The sequence below is a fragment of the Columba livia genome, chromosome 3, assembly GCF_036013475.1.
Source record: "Columba livia isolate bColLiv1 breed racing homer chromosome 3, bColLiv1.pat.W.v2, whole genome shotgun sequence".
Lineage (NCBI taxonomy): Eukaryota > Metazoa > Chordata > Aves > Columbiformes > Columbidae > Columba > Columba livia.
In genome coordinates this window covers 119,423,256-119,443,099 of record NC_088604.1, presented here as the reverse complement: position 1 = coordinate 119,443,099, position 19,844 = coordinate 119,423,256, and the positions used below count along the sequence as shown (strand labels likewise).

The window sequence follows — 19,844 nt, the reverse complement described above, 5'->3', positions numbered from 1 at the left end:
AGTATCGCTATCTTGACTTAATCACTACTAAATACACACTTCCTTAGCTTGACAGGCTTGTCCGATGCATCCTATAAATCACAATTTGTTTGCCTGCAAGAATGGAAAGTATTTATTTGAACAATTATTTTCAAAGAGAAATGTTCCATGTCAAACTTGAGGATCATCCTCAGGATTGCTAGGCTTTTCATCAGCTGCCCACCTCACTTCTATTTCATTTCGAGGCCTAAAGACATGTGACAACCAGCATATTCTTGTATTTAAGACATTTTAAGTATGGCAAAACAGATTTTCACGTGATGAGAAGAGATTTCCTCCAGCCCATAAAATTGATTCTCATACTTCTTGACTAGTGACATGCCGGCTGTGTAGCTGCAATAAGTTTTACGTAACTTTTAAGAGCCCATGCTGACCTACTTAACAGGCATCCGCTGCTACATAATGTATTTGGGTCAAGTATTGTGTTTGAGCTTATCATCAATCTTGTAATAGTCCAGCTCACTGTGAAAGCCACAGGTACATGATTGATGCAAACATTCCATAGGATAGAAAATATTCTTGTCACTTTCTTAAAGGGAGGCCCATCATAGTGGTGTTATTATTTGTTATTTTGATTGGAGAAGCATCAAGGGTTGCCAGTCACAGCCCCCCAGCCTGTGCTGTTGCACTACTGTTTTGTTTCCCTATGTTACCTGGTTAAAAGGTTGTCCAAAACTATCCGTAAAAAGTCATTTTTGGTTTTTTAAATGATTCATTTAGACTAGACAGTACACATGGCAGTTTAACATCTGTATTTTAACTGTGACAGGTTACTGACTGGTTTTTAGTGTCAGAAAAATAAAGGTGTCAGTTTTGCACCCTTGTAAGCTGTAGGCAAAGAAACAAGAGGTCCCTGGCAAACAGGAAAGAGCCGGGAATCGTCCTTTTGCTCACTGGCACTGGTGTTGAAAATAGCTGTGTTTTGCAAGGGTTCTAGTGCCTGTATTCAGGGACAGCCTGGAAACCAGATCACTAGATATGGGTGCTTACACCCTGTCTCCTGCACACCAGGAGACTGATTTCTACATGGAGTAAGGAATGATTTTTCAAAAGCAATATGCTTCTTTTTTTTGTTCCTTCCACAGTTGCAGTTTGTGTTTTAGCCCACACGTTGGGCAGCCCGTTAAACATGGGTTTTAATAAAGTAATGCCAGCATACTTAGTCATCCTATATGATATTAGTGAAGTGCACGTTGGATTGTGCAGTAAATTGTTGCAAAGTTATATGACATCTTAATACTCTGACAGGGTCTGAAAGACAATAACACCACTGAAAAGACCAGAAAAGGCCCTTTATAGCTACTGAATAATATATTAGCTTTTAACACTGTATATAAGAGTAAAATGGGGTAAGGTATAAAATCAACAAAATAATTATTTATACCAGATGTTATACATTTTATGGGAATCAGAACTATACAGCCTCACAACGTGGTGTGAACTGGTGCTGATATGGTATTCATTATCCCTAGGAGCTGTAAATGTCTGCAGTCCGAGTTCGAGTCTGCCCTTGGGGCTGATGAAATGCTGTCTTACTTGCCTGTAATTTGAAAAGAAAAAGTTAGAAGGAGAAACTGGTTGATCTGTTGTGTGAATGGACTTGTGGGGATCGTTCCTAGTGCCCAAAATGTGCAAACGTGGGGCGCTGTGATCAGCTGCTAAAATGTGCCGGTGGGTACCTGCATAAAAATGCCTCTAAAATTGACAGATATAGTGCTGTGGATCCGAAAATCTATACTGCAATTTTTTCACTATTTTATAATGAATGGGAAGTGGAAGAGTTACATGGCAATGAAATATGTATGATAAAAAGTCCAATTTAAACATGGATCCCAAGAGTTTGGCAACTTGTATCCTTTGCTTCCTTTTTAAATGCTGTGCAAACATCATCAGTTCGTATGACAAATTAGTTTGTGCTATCTGCTTCTGTATTCCAAACAGAACTTCCATGGCCTTATTTGCTGCTTTATTTAAATGGAATTTTGGAGAAAAAAAGAATTAATTGTAGGATAGTACCTTTTTCACAAGGTCAGAGTCCCGAGCCTTTACTCTGAGCTCTCTCCACTTTGCGGGTCTTAAATTACATCTTAATGTTACTTTAGAGTGGTTGGATTTGTGATATAGCTGGACTTCTTTTAGCAGATCTTATTTCCAGAGCTTTGGCTTATTGTATTGAAAGAGTGCGTAGTAATGCTGGGCTTTAATTCTGGCTAAATTAAAAAAAAAAATTAAGCATCCTTAATACTGGATTTTGATGTTACTCAGAAATAGGTTTTGCATTTTTTCCGCAAAATTCAGGCAGAATTTCTGTCGTGTAGTTTGAGTTCAGTACGAAGTTGTGAGTTCTTTGCCTTGAGCTCACCAATACCAGCCTGAAAACGAGTGGGCAGAGGTGAAATTCCTTCTGTCAAACACTAAGTCGATGGAGGGAAAAAAGGGAGGCGGTTGTATGCAAAATAGAGACACTTGAATGTCTGCTTCTACACTCATTTATTTATACATCCGACAAGAGGAGTGCTTCTTACTCAGGGTGACATAAATAACCATAGCACAGCGTGGTTTGGGTAGTATACTTGGAATTACAGCGTTGTCGTAGGCAAATTCAGGAATTATGCAAGATGAACAGTGGTTCTTTTCACTTCTGTGCATGTAAACAAATAGGCTGCTTGTTTTAGGGACATAGTTGTATTCCCAAGCTGTTACAGCAGCTGAATGTCAGGTACATATGTTCCATTTTCTTGCTCTTTTAAAGGTATCTGTGGAAAGGGAGGGAGGGGAGAGGACAAAGATGGGATCATGTCATTCAGGTATTATTCTATAAAGATTGCCGAGTCTGTTGTATTTTGAGCATGTACACAGAGGCTCAACACAGCATTGGAAAAGCTGCAAGAGCTGCTCGTTTCCTTTACTGTGGAAGTTCATACGTGCTTGGTGTAAGTGCACTGAGCCAGCTGGTGTCAAATGAAGGGTTCTGACGTGGAATCTGCTCCCAAATGTTCAAGTTCCCATCGCAGGCCCTTTTGATCCTGAAACTGGAGGAAAAAAGTGTCAAGAACATTCTCTAATGTAGACGGGGTGTGTGTATTTCTGGGAGTTTCTTGATTTTTATTACAGCTTTTCTCTTTAAATTTCTTAGAAAGTAGGAGGTACCTTCTAAACTTATAGCTTATCTTTTGCATTTACCAATTCAGCATATCCATTGATCCCTTTCTGCAAACATTTTTAAGCACTTGAAACTATTTCTTGCCACGTTGTTATTTATAGCAGTTCACTAAATTAAAAAATGCTACTTTTCCCTTGCAGGTATATGCATCATTTATAGTCTGGCTTCATTATATTCTGTACTGTATAAACTCCTGTAGGAGAGTGGTTATGTAATGTTCTTATGTCATTACATTTACATGCATTAAATTCCTGGCAGAATCGTATTCCTTGTAACAAAAGGTTCATTAGCAGGACAAAAATGCTTAACTTGGGAAACTGCTAGAAGAAGTGAGACACATTTTCAGGCTGATATTGTTGATATGCAATTATATGTTATGTACAGAGTTGATCTGGGATTAGCTAATCCCAAATGACAAGTATAAATGTGATAGAAGTTGTTCATTCAAATCTCTTTCTGTAGTCATAACTTTGCATAGGAGTTATCATCATTAAATCTGCAGTGTATATAAGGGCGACTCACTGAAGTTAATAGAGCAATGCCGTTTACACCACATGGGAGCTTTACATAATACTAACACTTACTTGGCCATCTCCAAATATAGGAAAAAAAAGTTTCTCAGTGCACCTTATTTACATGTGCAACTAGTGCGAGCCGAATTTATGGCCTCAATTCTGTTATGCATTTAAATATGTTCTTTATTCTTCCTCCTCCTCTCCCCTGTTGTTGAAGCGTGATGGTGGGTGCTTTCCCAGAGAACATCTGGGCACATTCTTTTGCGGAATGTCATGGCTCTGCCTCAACCAACTTTGGAAATGGATCATTTTAGTTTTGTTGAAATGGCAGTTAAATAGGAGGAATATATCAAGAGTTAAAACTTCATTACCGGAGAGCAATAAAAATGCATCAAGCCTGGAATATTGTCTAGAAGATCAGATTTCTTGGTTATGTTGACACTTTAAAGAAATATGTTTATTTAAGGAATAGAAATTCTATATACTGGAATACTACAGTGATAAATTGCGTTCTAGTTAGGCTATCTCTGATGTTCTAATTTTATCAGCTGACAATGGACTGTTGCTGCCCATATGGAAGTCAACTGAAAAAGGGAAAAAAAATGAAAGCTAAGGGGAAAATCTGCCTTAACCTTTCTCTAGTACTTCAGTGGGACTAATGCTGAACAGTGCTTGAAGTCTGAAAACATGTCATTGTATTTGTAAGCACTGGATTCTAGCCAGGAATGATTAGGAACGGATGTGCTAGAGATAGCACAGGGAAACTAATCTGCTTGTAGTTTCTGAGTGCTCGAGGAGCAGGGACACTTGGAGTTGCAGGAAAAACTGGAAATGAGGACAATCACAAGTGCCCAGACTTATGTATCTGACAACGTACCTACATTTAGATGTTACGGTTGGTTTTGTACTTTGAGAAGTCTTCCGCACAAGTGTAGATTCTTAAAAAGGGCTACCTGGAAAACACTGTAAGAAATAAGTCTGGTTACAAGCAAAGTTGTGAGGAAGTGACTTTTAACATATTTCACGAAAAATTGCTACTTGTTCTCGGTTTTGCAGATGGTTTCCCAGGTTGACTTATTAGAACGATAAGGAAGGACAAAAGTTCATTTGGCAGAACAGGAACTCTGTCATTACTCATGTTGAGAGCATCTGTCTTGTTCTTGCTCATCTGCCTCTGTGTTTGAGCACTGAGTCGTCTCTGGGTAGTTTCCTCTGGTTTCGGTTATGTGGGACATTCTTGTGGGATGATGAGGTGTCTACAGCTTGAACTGTCACTGCTGAATAACACACACATGCTTGCTGTCCTTGAAGCTGCTGCAAGAGAAACAGAAAAGAGGAGTCTTGAAGGATGAAGTGTAAAGTCCTCAGTTAATTTCCAGCCCGGCTAACGTGACCACAAGTGCCTTCCATGAAGAGCAAGAAAGCAAAAAGCCTGGATTTACAGGAAAAAAAACAATATTGCTGAATTATAGACGTATATTGTAACTTGTGTTTTGACACACAAGTTGTTTCTTACAATTTGATAAATCTGTGAGAAATTCTACAGGAAAGAAAAAACTCTTTCTCTAATAGAGGCCATACTGTGCTTTTTAGATGGTCCCAACTAGATGAAGGCTGTCTCTTATACCTGCTTTCCCTCTCAAGCATCTTTGAGAATGCTCTGTGGAGGGAAGGTGTTGGTACAAGTTGTATCTTCAGCTATCGATATCTCTTTGAAATAGGTATCAAGGATGCTGGAGGTTTGGAGACATCTGCCAGCAACTGTCACTTTGGAAAAACAGGGAGAAGGATTTGAAAAAAGTACTTAGCACACCTTACTGCTTCAGTTCTGTTGACTTGATTAAAAATGCTGCCTATGGAAATCAAATGAAGCAATATTTGCAGTCTGTATAACATAACTGAAATAGGTCTGTGGAGCTTAGGCACCATAGATGTCTACTCTTCCTCCTGTTCCTAAATTCTCTATTATCTTCTCCAAGTGAAGTTTCAGTAGTGCTGGGTTAATGATATATTTCTGCAGAGTAGATGGAAGCAGTACAATGTAGTTTGCAAAAATGTGTACTTCAAGAAATACAAATACTTCAAAACCAAACCAGTTTGGGTGATGAGCTGCAGTGTTCACACTTTGGTATTCAAATTCTGCATTTCTGCTCAAACAGATGTGTTTCCATGTTCTGGTTTCAAGCACCTACTTGATTTTCTAGATTGAGTGTTTGTGCACATTGCTGAGATTCAGGCTTGAAAATGATGACTCCCATTTTTTACCACTCCCATTTTGAGGAAGAGATGGCCCGTTGCATTGTGGGGAAGCAGCGAGCTCTCTTCAAAGGTATAGAAATTAATTCTTTTCATTAAAGGAACAGAGGGAGAAAATGTGAAAATCAAATAAATTCAAATATGTTTAAAAAGGCTGATAAAAGGCTAAAGGAATTACATGAAAGAGGCAGGAGAAACTTCAGAAGAACATAAGATACTATTAGCTTTTTACTTTCAGCTTTCAGTCTGTTTTGATGTTGCAGGCTGTGGTGCGGGAGTGTGTTCAGTCTACAGGAGCCAAAAGGTCTGAAAGAGTAACAAAAGCAAGCGACTGTGCTTACATACTGCGAGGCAAACCAGCAGGTCCATCTCCAGGTCTGGCAACAGGCACGAAGTGTTAAACCTGTGCGGTGGTCGTCTGTATTGCCACCAGCGCTGAAGGAAATATCTCAGGTGGGATGAGTGACTTGCTGCAGAGGTTGCGCGGTGGCAAATGCTCCTCCATGATTCCAGCTGGGCTGGCCGTGCTGGAGCAGGAGCTCTTTTCTCCTTATCGCATCTAGACATCTGCTTTCGTGGCATCGCTGTCTGGCCGCCCATCACACTTCAAAGACGAGTAGAGTTGGAGACGTGGTTGTTGAGATCTGTCTGTGCCACCCTTTCTCTTGACAGCTTTATGGATCCTAAGAGATGGTGGAAGCTGGTCCCCATCAAGGGGGGGGTTTATTTTCATTCACAGCACAGGCAGAGAAGGGCTATATTGGTAGTTTTCCTCAGCAGATGTAAGGAATAAGTCCTGCGTTTGATTTTTTCCACATTTAGCCTTACACCAAGAAAAGCTTAATGTGCAGGATGGCTGAAATTCACTATACTAAGTATATTCAGCAAAAAAAGTTTCACTGTAGTCAAATTTATTGCTGGATACCACCTTAAGCGGGTTTGCTGTTTGCCTATCAAGGATAGAACTAGAAATTGGAAAAGAGACAAAGGTGTTAACAACAACAACAACAAAAAATAGACAAAAGAAAACCAGAAAAGAGGTGTTGATTTTAGGAATTATGATTTATTTTGATTTAAAAAAAATTAAACTTCAGCCTTAGAAGTGTCCTTTAGAAAAAAGGATGGCTTTCAAGATCTTGAATGGTAAAGAATTCAGGTTTGTGTCAGGCATAGCTTACAGATATTTTTAGATGCAAGTTTGAAGTGTTCCACTTAAAAACAGACACCTTTTCAAAAAGCTTGGGGGGTTTTGTTCTTTGTAACCTGACAAGATGTTTTGCTCGTGTCAGTAGTCTTTGGATCACTCGAAAGGAATCAAAAATGTCAGCACTTCCCGTCTTTTGATCCAGCTCCCCCAAGTATGGTTACAACAGGAGTGTGTGGGACTATTCTAACTTTGTAACAGGTTATGGACGGGGAAACCGGAGCCTGGGGGAGCTCAGCAACCCCCTGGACCCGGCCGCCCCGTTCTGTGAGGTCCTTGGCTCATCTGCTCTTGAGCCTGGTGCAAACTCTTTGAAGCAGCATTTTCAGGGTGGGGAGCCTGTTTTCTTGGGAGGATTTAACTCGGGAAGCCCCTCCAGAGCAGGTTTGGGGATAGTTCTCTGCCAGAGTCCAAGCCTGGTGTCAGCAAAGCGCGAGGTCTTGGTGCTGTTAAACTGCGGGCAGTGAGAGGCGTCCGTCCGGCTCCTGCACATCACGGCTCCCGCATCTGTGTGAGGCAAATTCTTGCCATCCGGTAGTGACTTTCACATTCCTGAAGTGGAGAGGGGTTTATACTAACCCTCCTACTTTCTCGTCTTATTGAATTAGTGCATATCTGCGTGTTAACAGCGTAATGTTTCTTCACGGCAGGAGAGTAATTTCCTAATTCATTTGTACCGCTGAACATTCTTCACTCCAGTTATAAGAGAGATACAATGGGGTTTAGGTTTTTGTTTTCCAGTGCCCTGTAAACCTCGAATTAGAAGAATAAAGCTGTGAATATATAGGGTTATCCTCTCCTGAATATCTCTGAAAACCCCGATCGCAAGAGCTGTTGGGAATATTTTCTGTAGAATTGAAATTTAGCAGAAAAAGAAAGTCCATCATTAAAACCAAATCCTGTTATTTGTACAGAGTATGGCTTTGTATACGTGTGTGTATATGTGTAAAATAGTGATTTGAAATTTATTTAAGTGGATTACTTGTTCTTCATGAATTATAATCTACACTTCAGAGCAAACACTTTCTGCATGATTCATTTGGTGTATAATGTGATGATTATGAGCAGCTTAAGCATCCAATCAAGAAGAATCAGGTGTAGGACCTCAAGATGGAAGGTTCTGTAAGGAGTGGCATATCTAGATTTGTGGGTTTTTTCCCTGTGCATATTTCAGGAGGATAAGAATGTTTTAAAACTCTGAAAGAAGTAGCTTAGGAATAGTGGAGCCTCTGGCAATGCAGGCTGAAATCCCCACTGAAGCTGGTGGGAGTTGTTCCTGACTTGGGCGGATATGGAATTTCACTGTAAGGACTTTTAAATGCTTTTTAAAATAAAAAAGCGACCTGTGTAATGCTAACCCCAAACACTGACTGCACAGCTTCTGTCCTGCTCAAATTCACATTCACAAGTCTGTAAACCAAAAGGAGAACCGAAAGTTAAAAAAAGACGTGCAACCATGCATTTCAAGTAAGAAAGTTGAAATCTTTGCACATCTTGCTCTTCATAGTTATTCTGGGCAGGCAAAGTGACTGAGCTGTGCGTGACACCAGCGGCTGAGCCTCCCCGTGTGAGTTGAGAGCACAGCATCCCCAGCACTGCTGCTGCTGCAAGGGACTCCACTAAATGCACTCATTCTTGCCAGGGAGAAAAGAAAGTCAGCCCGGGATTGAATCGGATTGCTACCGCAGTCCCACCCCAGCAGATGACACTGAATATCTTCTGGTTGTTTTGCACTGTTCATTTCTGGAAAACAAGAAAATATAAAGAAATACATTAAGATCTAGAACGGCAGAACAGGGCAACGCAATCAGTTTGTCACAGAAGATTTTGTTTTATTGACATCTTTGGTTTGTTTTGATGTCTGTAATTATATCCCTAATTATGTGTTTCTGTTGCAGTGGTCATGCTTTTATTACATAATTGGTACAAGTTTTTCTCTCACCACTAACAATATTTGTTTAACCTTAATGCATGCTGGTTACATACTTCAGCATTGAAAAGCTTAGAAATAGAGTTATGATTAACTAAAGCAGAGGGGTTCAGAGCTCCTTGCCATAAATTAAAGAATGTTTTGTGGCAAAGGATCAAAGATAATTAAAGGATGAAGCAATTGGAGTCATTAAACGATAACTATTATTTCAACGCCGATTGAAGGAAATAAAACAAAAACTAAAAAGCAGGACAAGTGATGGCTTTTGAAAGAAGGGGAAAAGTTGAGCCTAGGGTAATAAAATAATGTAAAAAATCATGTGTACTCTGATCCTTAAGCTGGCCTCTGTGTTCCTCAACAAGCGTGGGGTGAGGTGAGATGCGTTCAGTCACCTTCTCTTTTATTTGTTTCCCTTTTGAGTTTAGGCATAATTTTTGTCAGTATATTTCAATGTACTCATTAGTTTTTCTCATTTGTTTATTTTATGCAAACCATAAGAGACATTTTTTCCTCAGCGAAGATTGCCTCTTTATTTTATTTTGAAATATTTGTATATTTATTTCATTAAATGAGATAATGCTTTTTCTTATTAACATAATTTCCAGTACATTAAACATATTTCTCCACAGACAGAAGAGAGGAATCAGATTAAATGACAGTTAAATCACTTGCAGCAATTTCAACTGTTAAAAGAAATAAGTGTCTCTGTTTTCTTTGTGATCACGAGATGTGCTGTAAAGGGAAATGAAATACTAAAGAAAGGAGGGAAAACATAAAGAAATAATGACTGACTTATTGCAGTAATACCACTGAGAGAAGAAAAACTCACTACAAATAAAAGGAAAGATAATATAGTGGTTTTGAAAGTTACCCAAATTCATTTCTTATTGATGAGACCAGTGCAAGCCTAGTACTAAGTAAACTGCAGGAGGAAAAAGTGCACACCGAAAGCCAAACAATGCCATAAACTACGGGTGACGAAAGCAGAAATAAATACTCTGCGTTTGGAGTGCTATTGCTCTAAATGCCTTTCATTTGTAAATAATTCACTTTTATCATATAGAGGGAAGTGGGGGGAGAAGCAATTATCTCTTGGTAAACTAACCATGCACCTCTGCTGATGCATTTGCTAAACTAGTTGGGGTTCTCCAAATGCCCCCGTGTCCTTATTGCAGAGCAGGCGTGGGGCTACGTGAAGGGGATGATTATGTTTTTATTAACTCTCGTTATAAAATGCTCTAGAATTATTATAATAAAACTGTATTTGTCTTAATGCTATTTTTATTCTTTTTCTCATTTGCAGGCTCTGGAGCAGCTGCTTGGAGGAGAGCTTTCCACTGGCTGGCTGGGCTGTGAATTTCTAAGGTAATGCGCACATTCCTGTTTTGCCCCCAGTCAAGGTTTCCTCTGCTTGTGCTTTTAGCTCTAAACCAGTTCTTTTTCACCAGGGTTTTATGTGCCAGATCTGAGTAAGGACTAGTCCAATATTCGATGTTTTCACTGTCTTTCTCACTTTCTTAGCGATGTGCTTTACAACTTGAAGCATTTTATGCACCCTGTGTAGAATATTGTGCTTTTCAGCTTTAAGGTTAAGTCAGAGAAGTGGTTCTTGTGATGGGAGACCTGTTTTTAGCTCCCTGCTCTATCTCAGAGTTAACTAAAAATATCCTTTTCAAAGAATTTTGATTGTAGTCTTTTTGCTTTTAAATGCTTAATGAGGAGAAGGTGACGTCACTGCGGTGCAGCGTTCTCCCCGATGTGAAATGGTGCAGGAAAAGCGAGGTGGAAAATGGCACAGTTGCGAGGCTTTTAGGGAATTGTTTCTGGGGCTGCAGTGGCAGCTCTGCCGTCCTGCTTGGTGCACCCGTCTCCGAAGCTGAGCAGGGAGCACCGTGTGCTTGGTACAGAAGGCTTTGGCACGCTGGGCTCGGTGTCCCCGGTGTCCTTTTTCAAAGTTACATTTGTTGTGCCAAGGGGAGCTGTCAGGGAACGGAGGTGGTAATGGAATTTAGCAGTTGAGGAGACTCTAAGAAATTACAGTGCATGTGAAACGTAATTAAAGAAATAAAAGCAGAAGCATCTGTCATCATCCTGTGCGGATGTCAGCCAAGGGGGGATTGCTCCCTCCAAGCAGAATCGCCTTTGTGTGAAGGTGCATCAGCTGGGCCCTTTCTCCCCAGTGCTCCAAGCTCTGCTGGGCACGGGTGAGGGTCATTCCGAGTTCTGCTGCAAAACAGAGCTGGGAGGTGAAAAGAACTGCAGAGAAACACTCCTAATGATGGTGCTTATACTTACAACCTTCATTACCATATTTTCAGAGGGCATAATAATCATTAATGTGTTTATTGTGCCCTTGTGAGTTGGGGCAGCAATGTTATCCTTTCTTCGCCTATATAGAATTGAAACACAGCCCAAGTACTTTACTCCAGCTTGTGTGGGAAGGCTGTTAAAAACCTGTTCCGATTTGCTGGCTTCTCTTGCAGGATTTTGACACATCTTCCTGGCTTTAGGTCCTTGTTCAAGGTGCCTAAGATAGGAGATGATTTCTGCCGGGCTTTTCTCTGCACTCAGTAAAGAGAAATAGGGATCTCCAGATGGGCCTTTTTGGTCTCAGGGCTGTATTGGCAGGACAGCCCAAACCTTATTTATGTCCTTTTCTCTAGGACTTGTTTAACGTGGGCTGTAAACCTGCAACATAATTGGACTCCTGTTTAGCTTTATGTGTACCGATCGTCGCTCTGAAATGAAAAGAACTAATACATAACATGTAATGACACTAGAAGTGGTAGCAGGTTTGAGACTTCGGTTTATAAAAGCGTGTGTATTTGTAAAAGGCTTAGATAGCTGCTTTCAGAGAAACTGTTTTTAAATGAAGCGATAAGAAAAATCTGTTTCAGAATTTCAGAAGTTTCTGTTTTGCATATCCCATACTGAGGCCATTTTTCTTCTCGTGACATAGCAAGAAACGAAATCAGCCTTTGACCAAGAGGGTACAATGCTAAAGGTATTCTTGGAATAACATGATTTACCGGTTGGAAAATATTAAAGCATGACTACGTTGGACTTTTTATGTTATATAACAGCAGTTTTTTCCATTCCCCACTAAATAGTATTTTCAGATTTCTCATCTTGCATGATATTGCCTATTTCATGCCTCTGACAAACTGGCTGAAACAAGCTCTTTTCCCTCAAACTTGAGATATTTGTGGATAAAGGATTATTACCTGTGATATATTTGAAAGGATGAATAAATCGCAGCATTGTTTGGGCAGGCTTGCAGATGCAGACAAGGTGTTTGGTTTCTTGTCTGATGCCACAGCAAAGGTCTGTGTCAGAGTTCACAAAGGGATTCAAGAGCTTTGAGTTCCCCCCTTTTCTGCTCGGATCAGTAGTTTTAAGATCTCGAGTGGGCTGGAAAACACACTGGAATATTTTCTTGTTCCATTTTTCAGTTAGCAGTTTGGCTGTGTGACCTATTCTGTCTGTCATATGGCAATGTTTTAAAATTAGTGAGCAATTTTGCTTATTGATAGAGGTAATAAAATTCACATCTACTTGCTGATGTTAGTAAGCTCTGGTGTGGGGAAGCATGTGGTGGCAGTGAGTCATTCCATGCCCTGAGATTTCTGCTATAATGTACCTCTCTTTTCTGCAGAAAAGAAATTACGCAAAGTTCATGGGAACACTTGGGAGCAGGAGGGTGCCTTGGGAACTGCTGCTTCTCTTGGCAGTATTTGAGGAAACTAAGCACAACTTCATTCTTGGGCTTGACGGTCGGTTTTTTATGTTTGACACAATAGGAATGGCAAAATGGGAGAGAAAAAATAAGCTGGATTGCTCTGCTCTTCAGAGCAGAATCTCTCCGCTGCAGTCACTCTGCTGTAAGCCTGACCTGATGATTCCTCTCCCATTGTAATATGATGCAGTCAACACTGTCTTCACTGAAATACACTGGAGAAGTGTGGAAATACAGACTAAAGTTTGTGAAAGTCTCAATCTGTATTCACTTTACCTATATCTACGTTTGTTGATGCCTGTAACTGCGGTGCAATTGCTTCTCTCTAAAAATGCTGCTACGTTGCTTTTTTATTCCTGGTGCGGGGTTGGTACCGTTTCCCTAACTGATGAGCAGAGCTGGTGATTCGTCTCAGACTTGAGTCGTATCAAGGAGAGGATTTTTAGCCTTTTTTCCCGTGAATCTCAGTTCACAGTAATTTTTCCCGCATTTCTGAAATAAAATTCCGGGGGGATGTTTTCGCCTCCTCTGAACACACTTGGTTTACCCCTTTCCCGATGGCACTTCACATCTAGTCTAGTTTTCTAAGGACGCGAAGTTCACTCCGTTGGTCTGCGACTTTAGCATTTGTAAACCTGTTTGCAAAGGAGGCTGAATTTTCAAAGTAATTATGTTTTATGAGTTGCATAATTCCTGGTGTCTGATACGGGACAGCTATCTGACGTACCTCGCTGAGGAAAAGATGGACAGGGCTCGTTCGGTACCTTTTCTCTCCATGGGCAGCAGCTGCTGCCCAGTCAGTGTGTGTAGGTCGGGACAAACCACAGCGGTCCTCACTGGCCTTCACGTGCTAAAGGTAATGAGGTGGCATGGGAAGACAAGAAGTGATCATGGAAACCAGGCTTCAATAGCTCTGCTGCTTTGTGGAACAGATTATTGTTTCTTTAGATGGAAATTCAAGTGGAAAAAGTGGCTTAAATGGAAAAAAAAAAAAATCTACTTAATGTTTTTCTTGGTATTTCCAGCAAGTAAATCTGAACATAATAAAGTGGTTGTGTTTCTTGAAAAATATTTGGCTACATTTTCTGCTTAAAAAGGGGGGAGAGTGATAATAAATGTCATTTGAAAATAGAAGTGTCCTTGGTTTCCTGTTTCCAGTAGGCTTATGATAATTCATTTGTTCTACTTGTAGTTTGTCTATTGATGCATCATCCCTTCCAAAACTGTCTGTGGGCCATCTTAGCCAGAATTTCCTACAGTTATTTTTGCGCTATTGTTAAACTGTACCATACAGCGTGTTGCTTTTTCAATTTATTGCGTGGGATCAGCACATAGTTTTCCATTGTGGCATATTTGTGCGGTTGTCACTTTTATGGTTTCTATGCTAGCATATGGCCAGAAAGGCGGAATTTTTTTCCTCAGTTTTCTTCTTTTGTATTGTTTAGTCCGGAGTGCCTTTACATCAACAATTTGTAGAAATCACATTCCTGGAATATGCTCAGTTTGCTGAAAAAGAAGCAAAGTTTGGAAGATAGGGTTCGTGTGGATTAGTGAGTGCTCTGTGAATGGCTTTATTTTTACTACCCAGGCCTGTACAGAGGGGAAAAAAAGCAGATGCCTCTTCTTATTGAAAGTTCTCTGTTTGGTCATTCAGTCTGGGGTGGCTCAGCCTGCCGCTCGCACACACTCGAGCCTGCATCAGGAGCTTTCCTGAAACAAGCCGCGCTCTTCACATCAGCAACAATATGCCCGTGTGGATATCATGGCATGACAAGGACCATATGTTTGCATTTGTTGCGTATGCAACGCCAAACCAGGCAGTACCAGGACCGCGTGTTGTCCAACTACTACTTCATTGCAGTCCATCTAAAACTGACAAGAGAATGATTTGTTTAATGGTGCTGACAGTGTAGTAATTTTTTGGTTTAATTTCGCTATGATATCAATTCTTACAGGACGCTCAGATAAATGAATTCCTTCTTTTATCTAGTGAAATAATCCTTACAGACTAGACTAGAACCACCGAAAAGTTACCAGTTCTGTCATTCAGCAGTTAGATTGTCGCCAGGCATCGGGGGATGTTTGGATTCAAGGAAGGAATGCGGTTGTTAGCACAGCTTCTATAGAACAGGGGCTGAAAGTGTTCAGTAAAACCATCAGTTACGTGCAGAACTCTCTTATCTGTGCATATTTTAGCTCACCAAGCATGCAGTAACCAAAGACCGGTAACCAGTCTGAAATTCTGTGTGACAGATGTGTTACGATAAATCGTGTTGGCTGCTTCTGCATTTTTCATTTGTTAGAAGCTGTTGCACACAGTGCGACCCACGATATAAAGCCTGCCGGAAACAAAATACCGATTTGCTTTAGTTTCTTTGGCTAGTTAAGTACTTTCAAGAATACCAACTGTGATTTGAAGTAAAGAATCCCTGCAGCAATTAGGATTCATTTACTACTGGAGCATTTTATTAATTACACATTTGTAACCACATGTATAGTCACAAAACCAATCGCACGTCTGTATTTAGAGATTTGTAGACAGAAGATTTAACGTAAACATAGAAATGTTAAACTACTCATCTGTAGCCTGCAAAGAAGATAACAAGAAGGATTCTGTTCTCTGTATGATTTGTGAACAATGCTAAGTAAATATTCATCATTAATATATAATAACTGTTGCTTTTGGCAGTTCACTTTTCATTTAATTTGATAATGTGTCCAGTAAATGAAGTGGTACAGGCTGCAGTGTTTTACCATCACAATTGCATATTTTCAATCATTGTTAAATGAAGGCAGCTCAAGGCAAAGCTTTAACCCCCACTAGTTTTGTCTGTGATAAAAAGAGAAGGCGCTATCAATCTTTATTGTCTGTCTCGCTTACTGTAATTGCATTCAATAGTCCACTGATTCTGTTGTCTGTGCTAATGTCAAGAGCAGTGAGGAGCCAGATGCTCAGACTGGATCATACGCAGCCACTGGCCACTTTGATAACTTGGCAGCGAGTCTCCGGCTTCGATGATAAATTGTTGACGCTATAGATTATGAGCAGCTGAACGCTGGGAGTGGATGTGGAGACACTTCTTACCTCGTCTGAAATGTGGCACGATGATGGCAGCTAAAGGGCCTGCCGTGGCTTATTCAAATGCATCTTGCGCTGGAGATGTGCCAATGAGTTATTGAATCCCCCCGAACAGCAAAACAACAACACAAACCCAAAACAGCCTCGGTGGGACTGAAACATGCCATTAATAGTCTGAAGACTGTAAGAAGTGTTTCAAAATAGTCTCTAGTAGTTAGGATGGTCTGATTCAACAGGAGAGCTTTTGAATGACCGTATTCCAGCCTTGAATCCATCTGAAAAGTTGTTTTTTCTTGGCAGCACTTTTTTCCTTAATTTGAAGTAGTAGCTGGAATGTTTTACAGAGAAACAAACAATAATGCTTTAGTATGAACAGTGATATACCTTTGTGGGGAAAATACTTTAAATAAAGGGACTATGGAATAAGCAGCTTTCTATGGTACTTATAACTTGGCTCTATGTCCCACATCTAATGTTCTTCAGCAGTGAATTTTTAAGCTGTTCAGTGAGTGTCATCCCTTGGACAAGTAGCTGTGGAAAGAGATCTGGAAAGACTCAGAAGCCTCATCTTCACCCAGTTCATATCATTTAGTCAGAAAACGAACCCAGTTTTTCCTCCAGATAGATTTAAATACGTTCTGTAGGGTGTTAGCCAGTTTCTAAGCAGAATGTGTCGCACCATGTCAATTATGTAGTGGAAAGAGTGAAATATAGGAGGTTAATACTTTGAATTATCGTATTGTTTCTCTGGTCAGCCACCTGGTGTAATGATTGAGGCCAAGATTTCACCTCATGATAAAGTCAGCACTAATCTTCCTTTTCACCTCAGCATGGAGGATTTTGCCCCACATTGGTTTGTTGGTAGTGCTGTTATTCCAAAGCATTAGTTAATAGTGCAGAAGTGACTGAAGTGTCCTGTGACCCCGGCCGTGTCCACGAGGCTGTCACATCCCACGCTTGGCACTGTGTTGGGTTTCTGGATGCTGCACACAAATCAAGCCATTTTATGACAAAGAAAGTTACTCGTAAGATCATGTTCAGTAAAGTGAAACTGGACTTTATGCTGATGTTTCCTGTGTTGGGCCAGAGCTTCAGCTGTAAATCAGAGCATCTCCACCAGAACTGGCGAAGGGGGCTCCTTCGCACCTTTTTCTGTACAAATTGAACAACTCCCATCTCTAAATGTCTAGAGAATTGCTTAGTGCTGTTGCACAGAATGTAAGTTTACATTTATCAATTTCCTTGAAGATTAAATTTTTTATTTAGTACATGCACATATGGATATGCTCCAAGATATATATAGTAAGGACATAGGAGTGCCTGGAATATTTTATCGGAACCGGAGGCAAGAAGATCTGAAAGCGTTCGGAGGGTTTTAGCACAATCTCAGTGATCACTACCTGTATTTTTCTACTTTTGGATTTCCCATCCGGGAAGATTAGGGATGGCAGAAGGGATTTGGCAGCTCTCACCAGACCTTACACATCCTGCACTTGGCCCCGAGCAAATGCCTTACTGCTTAAATAGAAATAGTATTTGGAAAGCATCCTCTTACTTGTGCATTCAATAGTGGGTTTCTTATTTACTTTCATTTCTCGGGTAACATTAGAAGTGGTAATCGTACCTGTCTCTTTAAAGTGATGTGGCTTCACTGGATAATTTTGGAAATAATTTTATTTGCAGATGGGTTGTTACACACTAGGAACTGATTTCTGTCTGGGGAGCTCGAAAGAATCAGGTTTAGAAATATTCTGATGCTCTTCCACAGTGGTACAATAGCAAGAGTTACTGTACCCAGATCTGAAACCACTGACTGCAAAGGAGAAAAATCTTCCCTTTGACTCCAAAAGCTGAATTTCAGAATCAAGCACTTCAAAATCAGGATTTCTTGGAGGTAACTTCTGCAATAAATTGTTTGAAATTAAGAAACCAAACCCCAATGTTCTTGGAAAATACAGAGAAAAACCCCTTAGCTTAGAAATAGATTATTATGTGAGATAAAATTTCATAGTTACACCAGTTTGCAGAAGCTGAGAAGAATTGCTCAAACATTTCAGCAGCATTAAATTTGGATTTCTTCCTGAAGAAGTTTTGGCAGGAGATTTCCCGCAGTTTGTGGTCTTACCGTGCTCGTTCAGCTTCTCTTCAGGATGGGGCAGGAGCAGGGAATCGGCAGCAGGTTTGCACTGAATCAGTGGACCCAGCATCAGGGCCACTCAAGTTGTAGTAGTAAAATAAAATAAAATAAAATAAAATAAAATAAAATAAAATAAAATAAAATAAAATAAAATAAAATAAAGAAAAATAAAATAAAATAAAATAAAATAAAATAAAATAAAATAAAGAAAAATAAATTAAAAAAAATCTCCTTTTATTTTCTTTTTTTCTGTTTAGCTTTTAAGGCAATGTAAGAGTGGGGGGTGTCAAGTCCTGGCAGGGGAACTCAGGTCTCTGGTTTCTTGCTTGTGTAGTGATTCCCACTGAAGTTGACCATAGTCACCAGACATGATGCTCTTGTGATTAGATTAAAATCCTCACTGTTGAAACTTTTCCCCTTTTCCCTCTCATTTGGCTTATATTAGTAGTGATGTGGTTTTAAAAATCCGCTGATGCTTTTTAATGCATTTTTCTGCATTTCTAGAATTAGTTGGACTTATGTGTGTAGAGTATGAGTGTGAAGTTCCTTGGCTTTAGAGGATTTCTGTATTATATTTGAAAATACCTACATGCTGAGAAACCACTCAGATTACTGTGCTAATGGGTTTTTTTCAATAGATATATTGGGAGAAACTCAGTGTTTTTAATCCGTGCTGTAAATTCTTCATTTGGGCTGCCCCAGAATTCGAGAGGAGTGTTTGTGTGTTCTGTACATCTTGTCAGCACGTTATTTACCGAAGGATTCAGTACGTATGTACCGGCTGTAAAAAGCTATAGGAAAAGTAGCAGCAGATCCTTCCAGGAGCGTTTGAGAGGTGCAGTCTGCCCTCAGTGCTGGGGATCTGCACAGACGTTAAATGGCTCAACTGGAAAGAATTAGAAACGTTCAGGTGTAGAAAATTATTCAAATGATGTAAATATTCAGATGTTTTGTAGAAAAATAAGAAGATGCCACCTGGTGGTAAGAAAGATGTTTTAGTGTAGTCAGAAAACCTTTGGGTGAATAGGATACAGATGAAAAGCTGGCAATGATGATTTTTTTAAAACACTTTTTCAGCAAGAGTTTATTAAGTAAAGTTAAATTTAGTTAGAGAATAACGTGACCAAAATTCCCCTTTCCCATGCATTTCATGAACTCTTGTACTCCGGCTATTTACGGGACTGAAGCAGCAAAAAGCTGAATATTCCAAGCTGCTCATTCGTGTGTGTTTCCAAAGCTACTCGCTGTTATCCCAGAAAATCGGGGCTGGGAGCAGGGATGCAATTTTAGTCTGGGTGGAGCTTTTACACCTGAGGCTTCTTTTGGGAATTCTCGCTTGGTGCTTAACACTGCGGGACAGGCTGAGAAAGCAGAGGAAAATGTCTCTGGTTTATACTCAGCACTATTACTTGAGTTGTAGCCACAACTTATTTATGGAAAAATAAAGGTTTTAAAAGACGGAGAACATCGCTAAATTTATCTAAGTCAGGCTTGTCTAACCTGTTATATTATGCCATTCTTAAAATTGATTATCAAGAATTTGTGTTTACCTTTGCACCTATTCAAATTGAATTTGCAATTCTAAGGTGAATATTGTATCCTAACAACATCCTCTTTCTCACCAGGGTGCTGTTCTTTAGATTTTTGTTTTGATTAAAAAAGAAAAGCTAAAAAACCCCACCCCAAATGTTATGCTTTCTTTTTATTCTGTATTCTATTTTGAGTGATTTGAATCATCTGCTGTATGTGCAGCACACTTAGTGAGAGCACAGCAGAGCTGCTGGC

General features: G+C 40.0%; 1 protein-coding gene across 11 annotated transcripts in view; it reads left to right on the top strand.

Moving 5' to 3' along the window:
- Positions 1-19,844, top strand: part of LOC110362494 (uncharacterized) — a 480,683-nt gene that overhangs the window by 145,291 nt on the left and 315,548 nt on the right. For all 11 annotated transcript variants that reach the window (XM_065059403.1, XM_065059406.1, XM_065059405.1 and 8 more), the window contains one exon: positions 10,411-10,472. In XM_065059403.1, the coding sequence (XP_064915475.1) occupies positions 10,411-10,472 (62 nt within the window). The remainder of the gene's footprint in view (positions 1-10,410; positions 10,473-19,844) is intronic.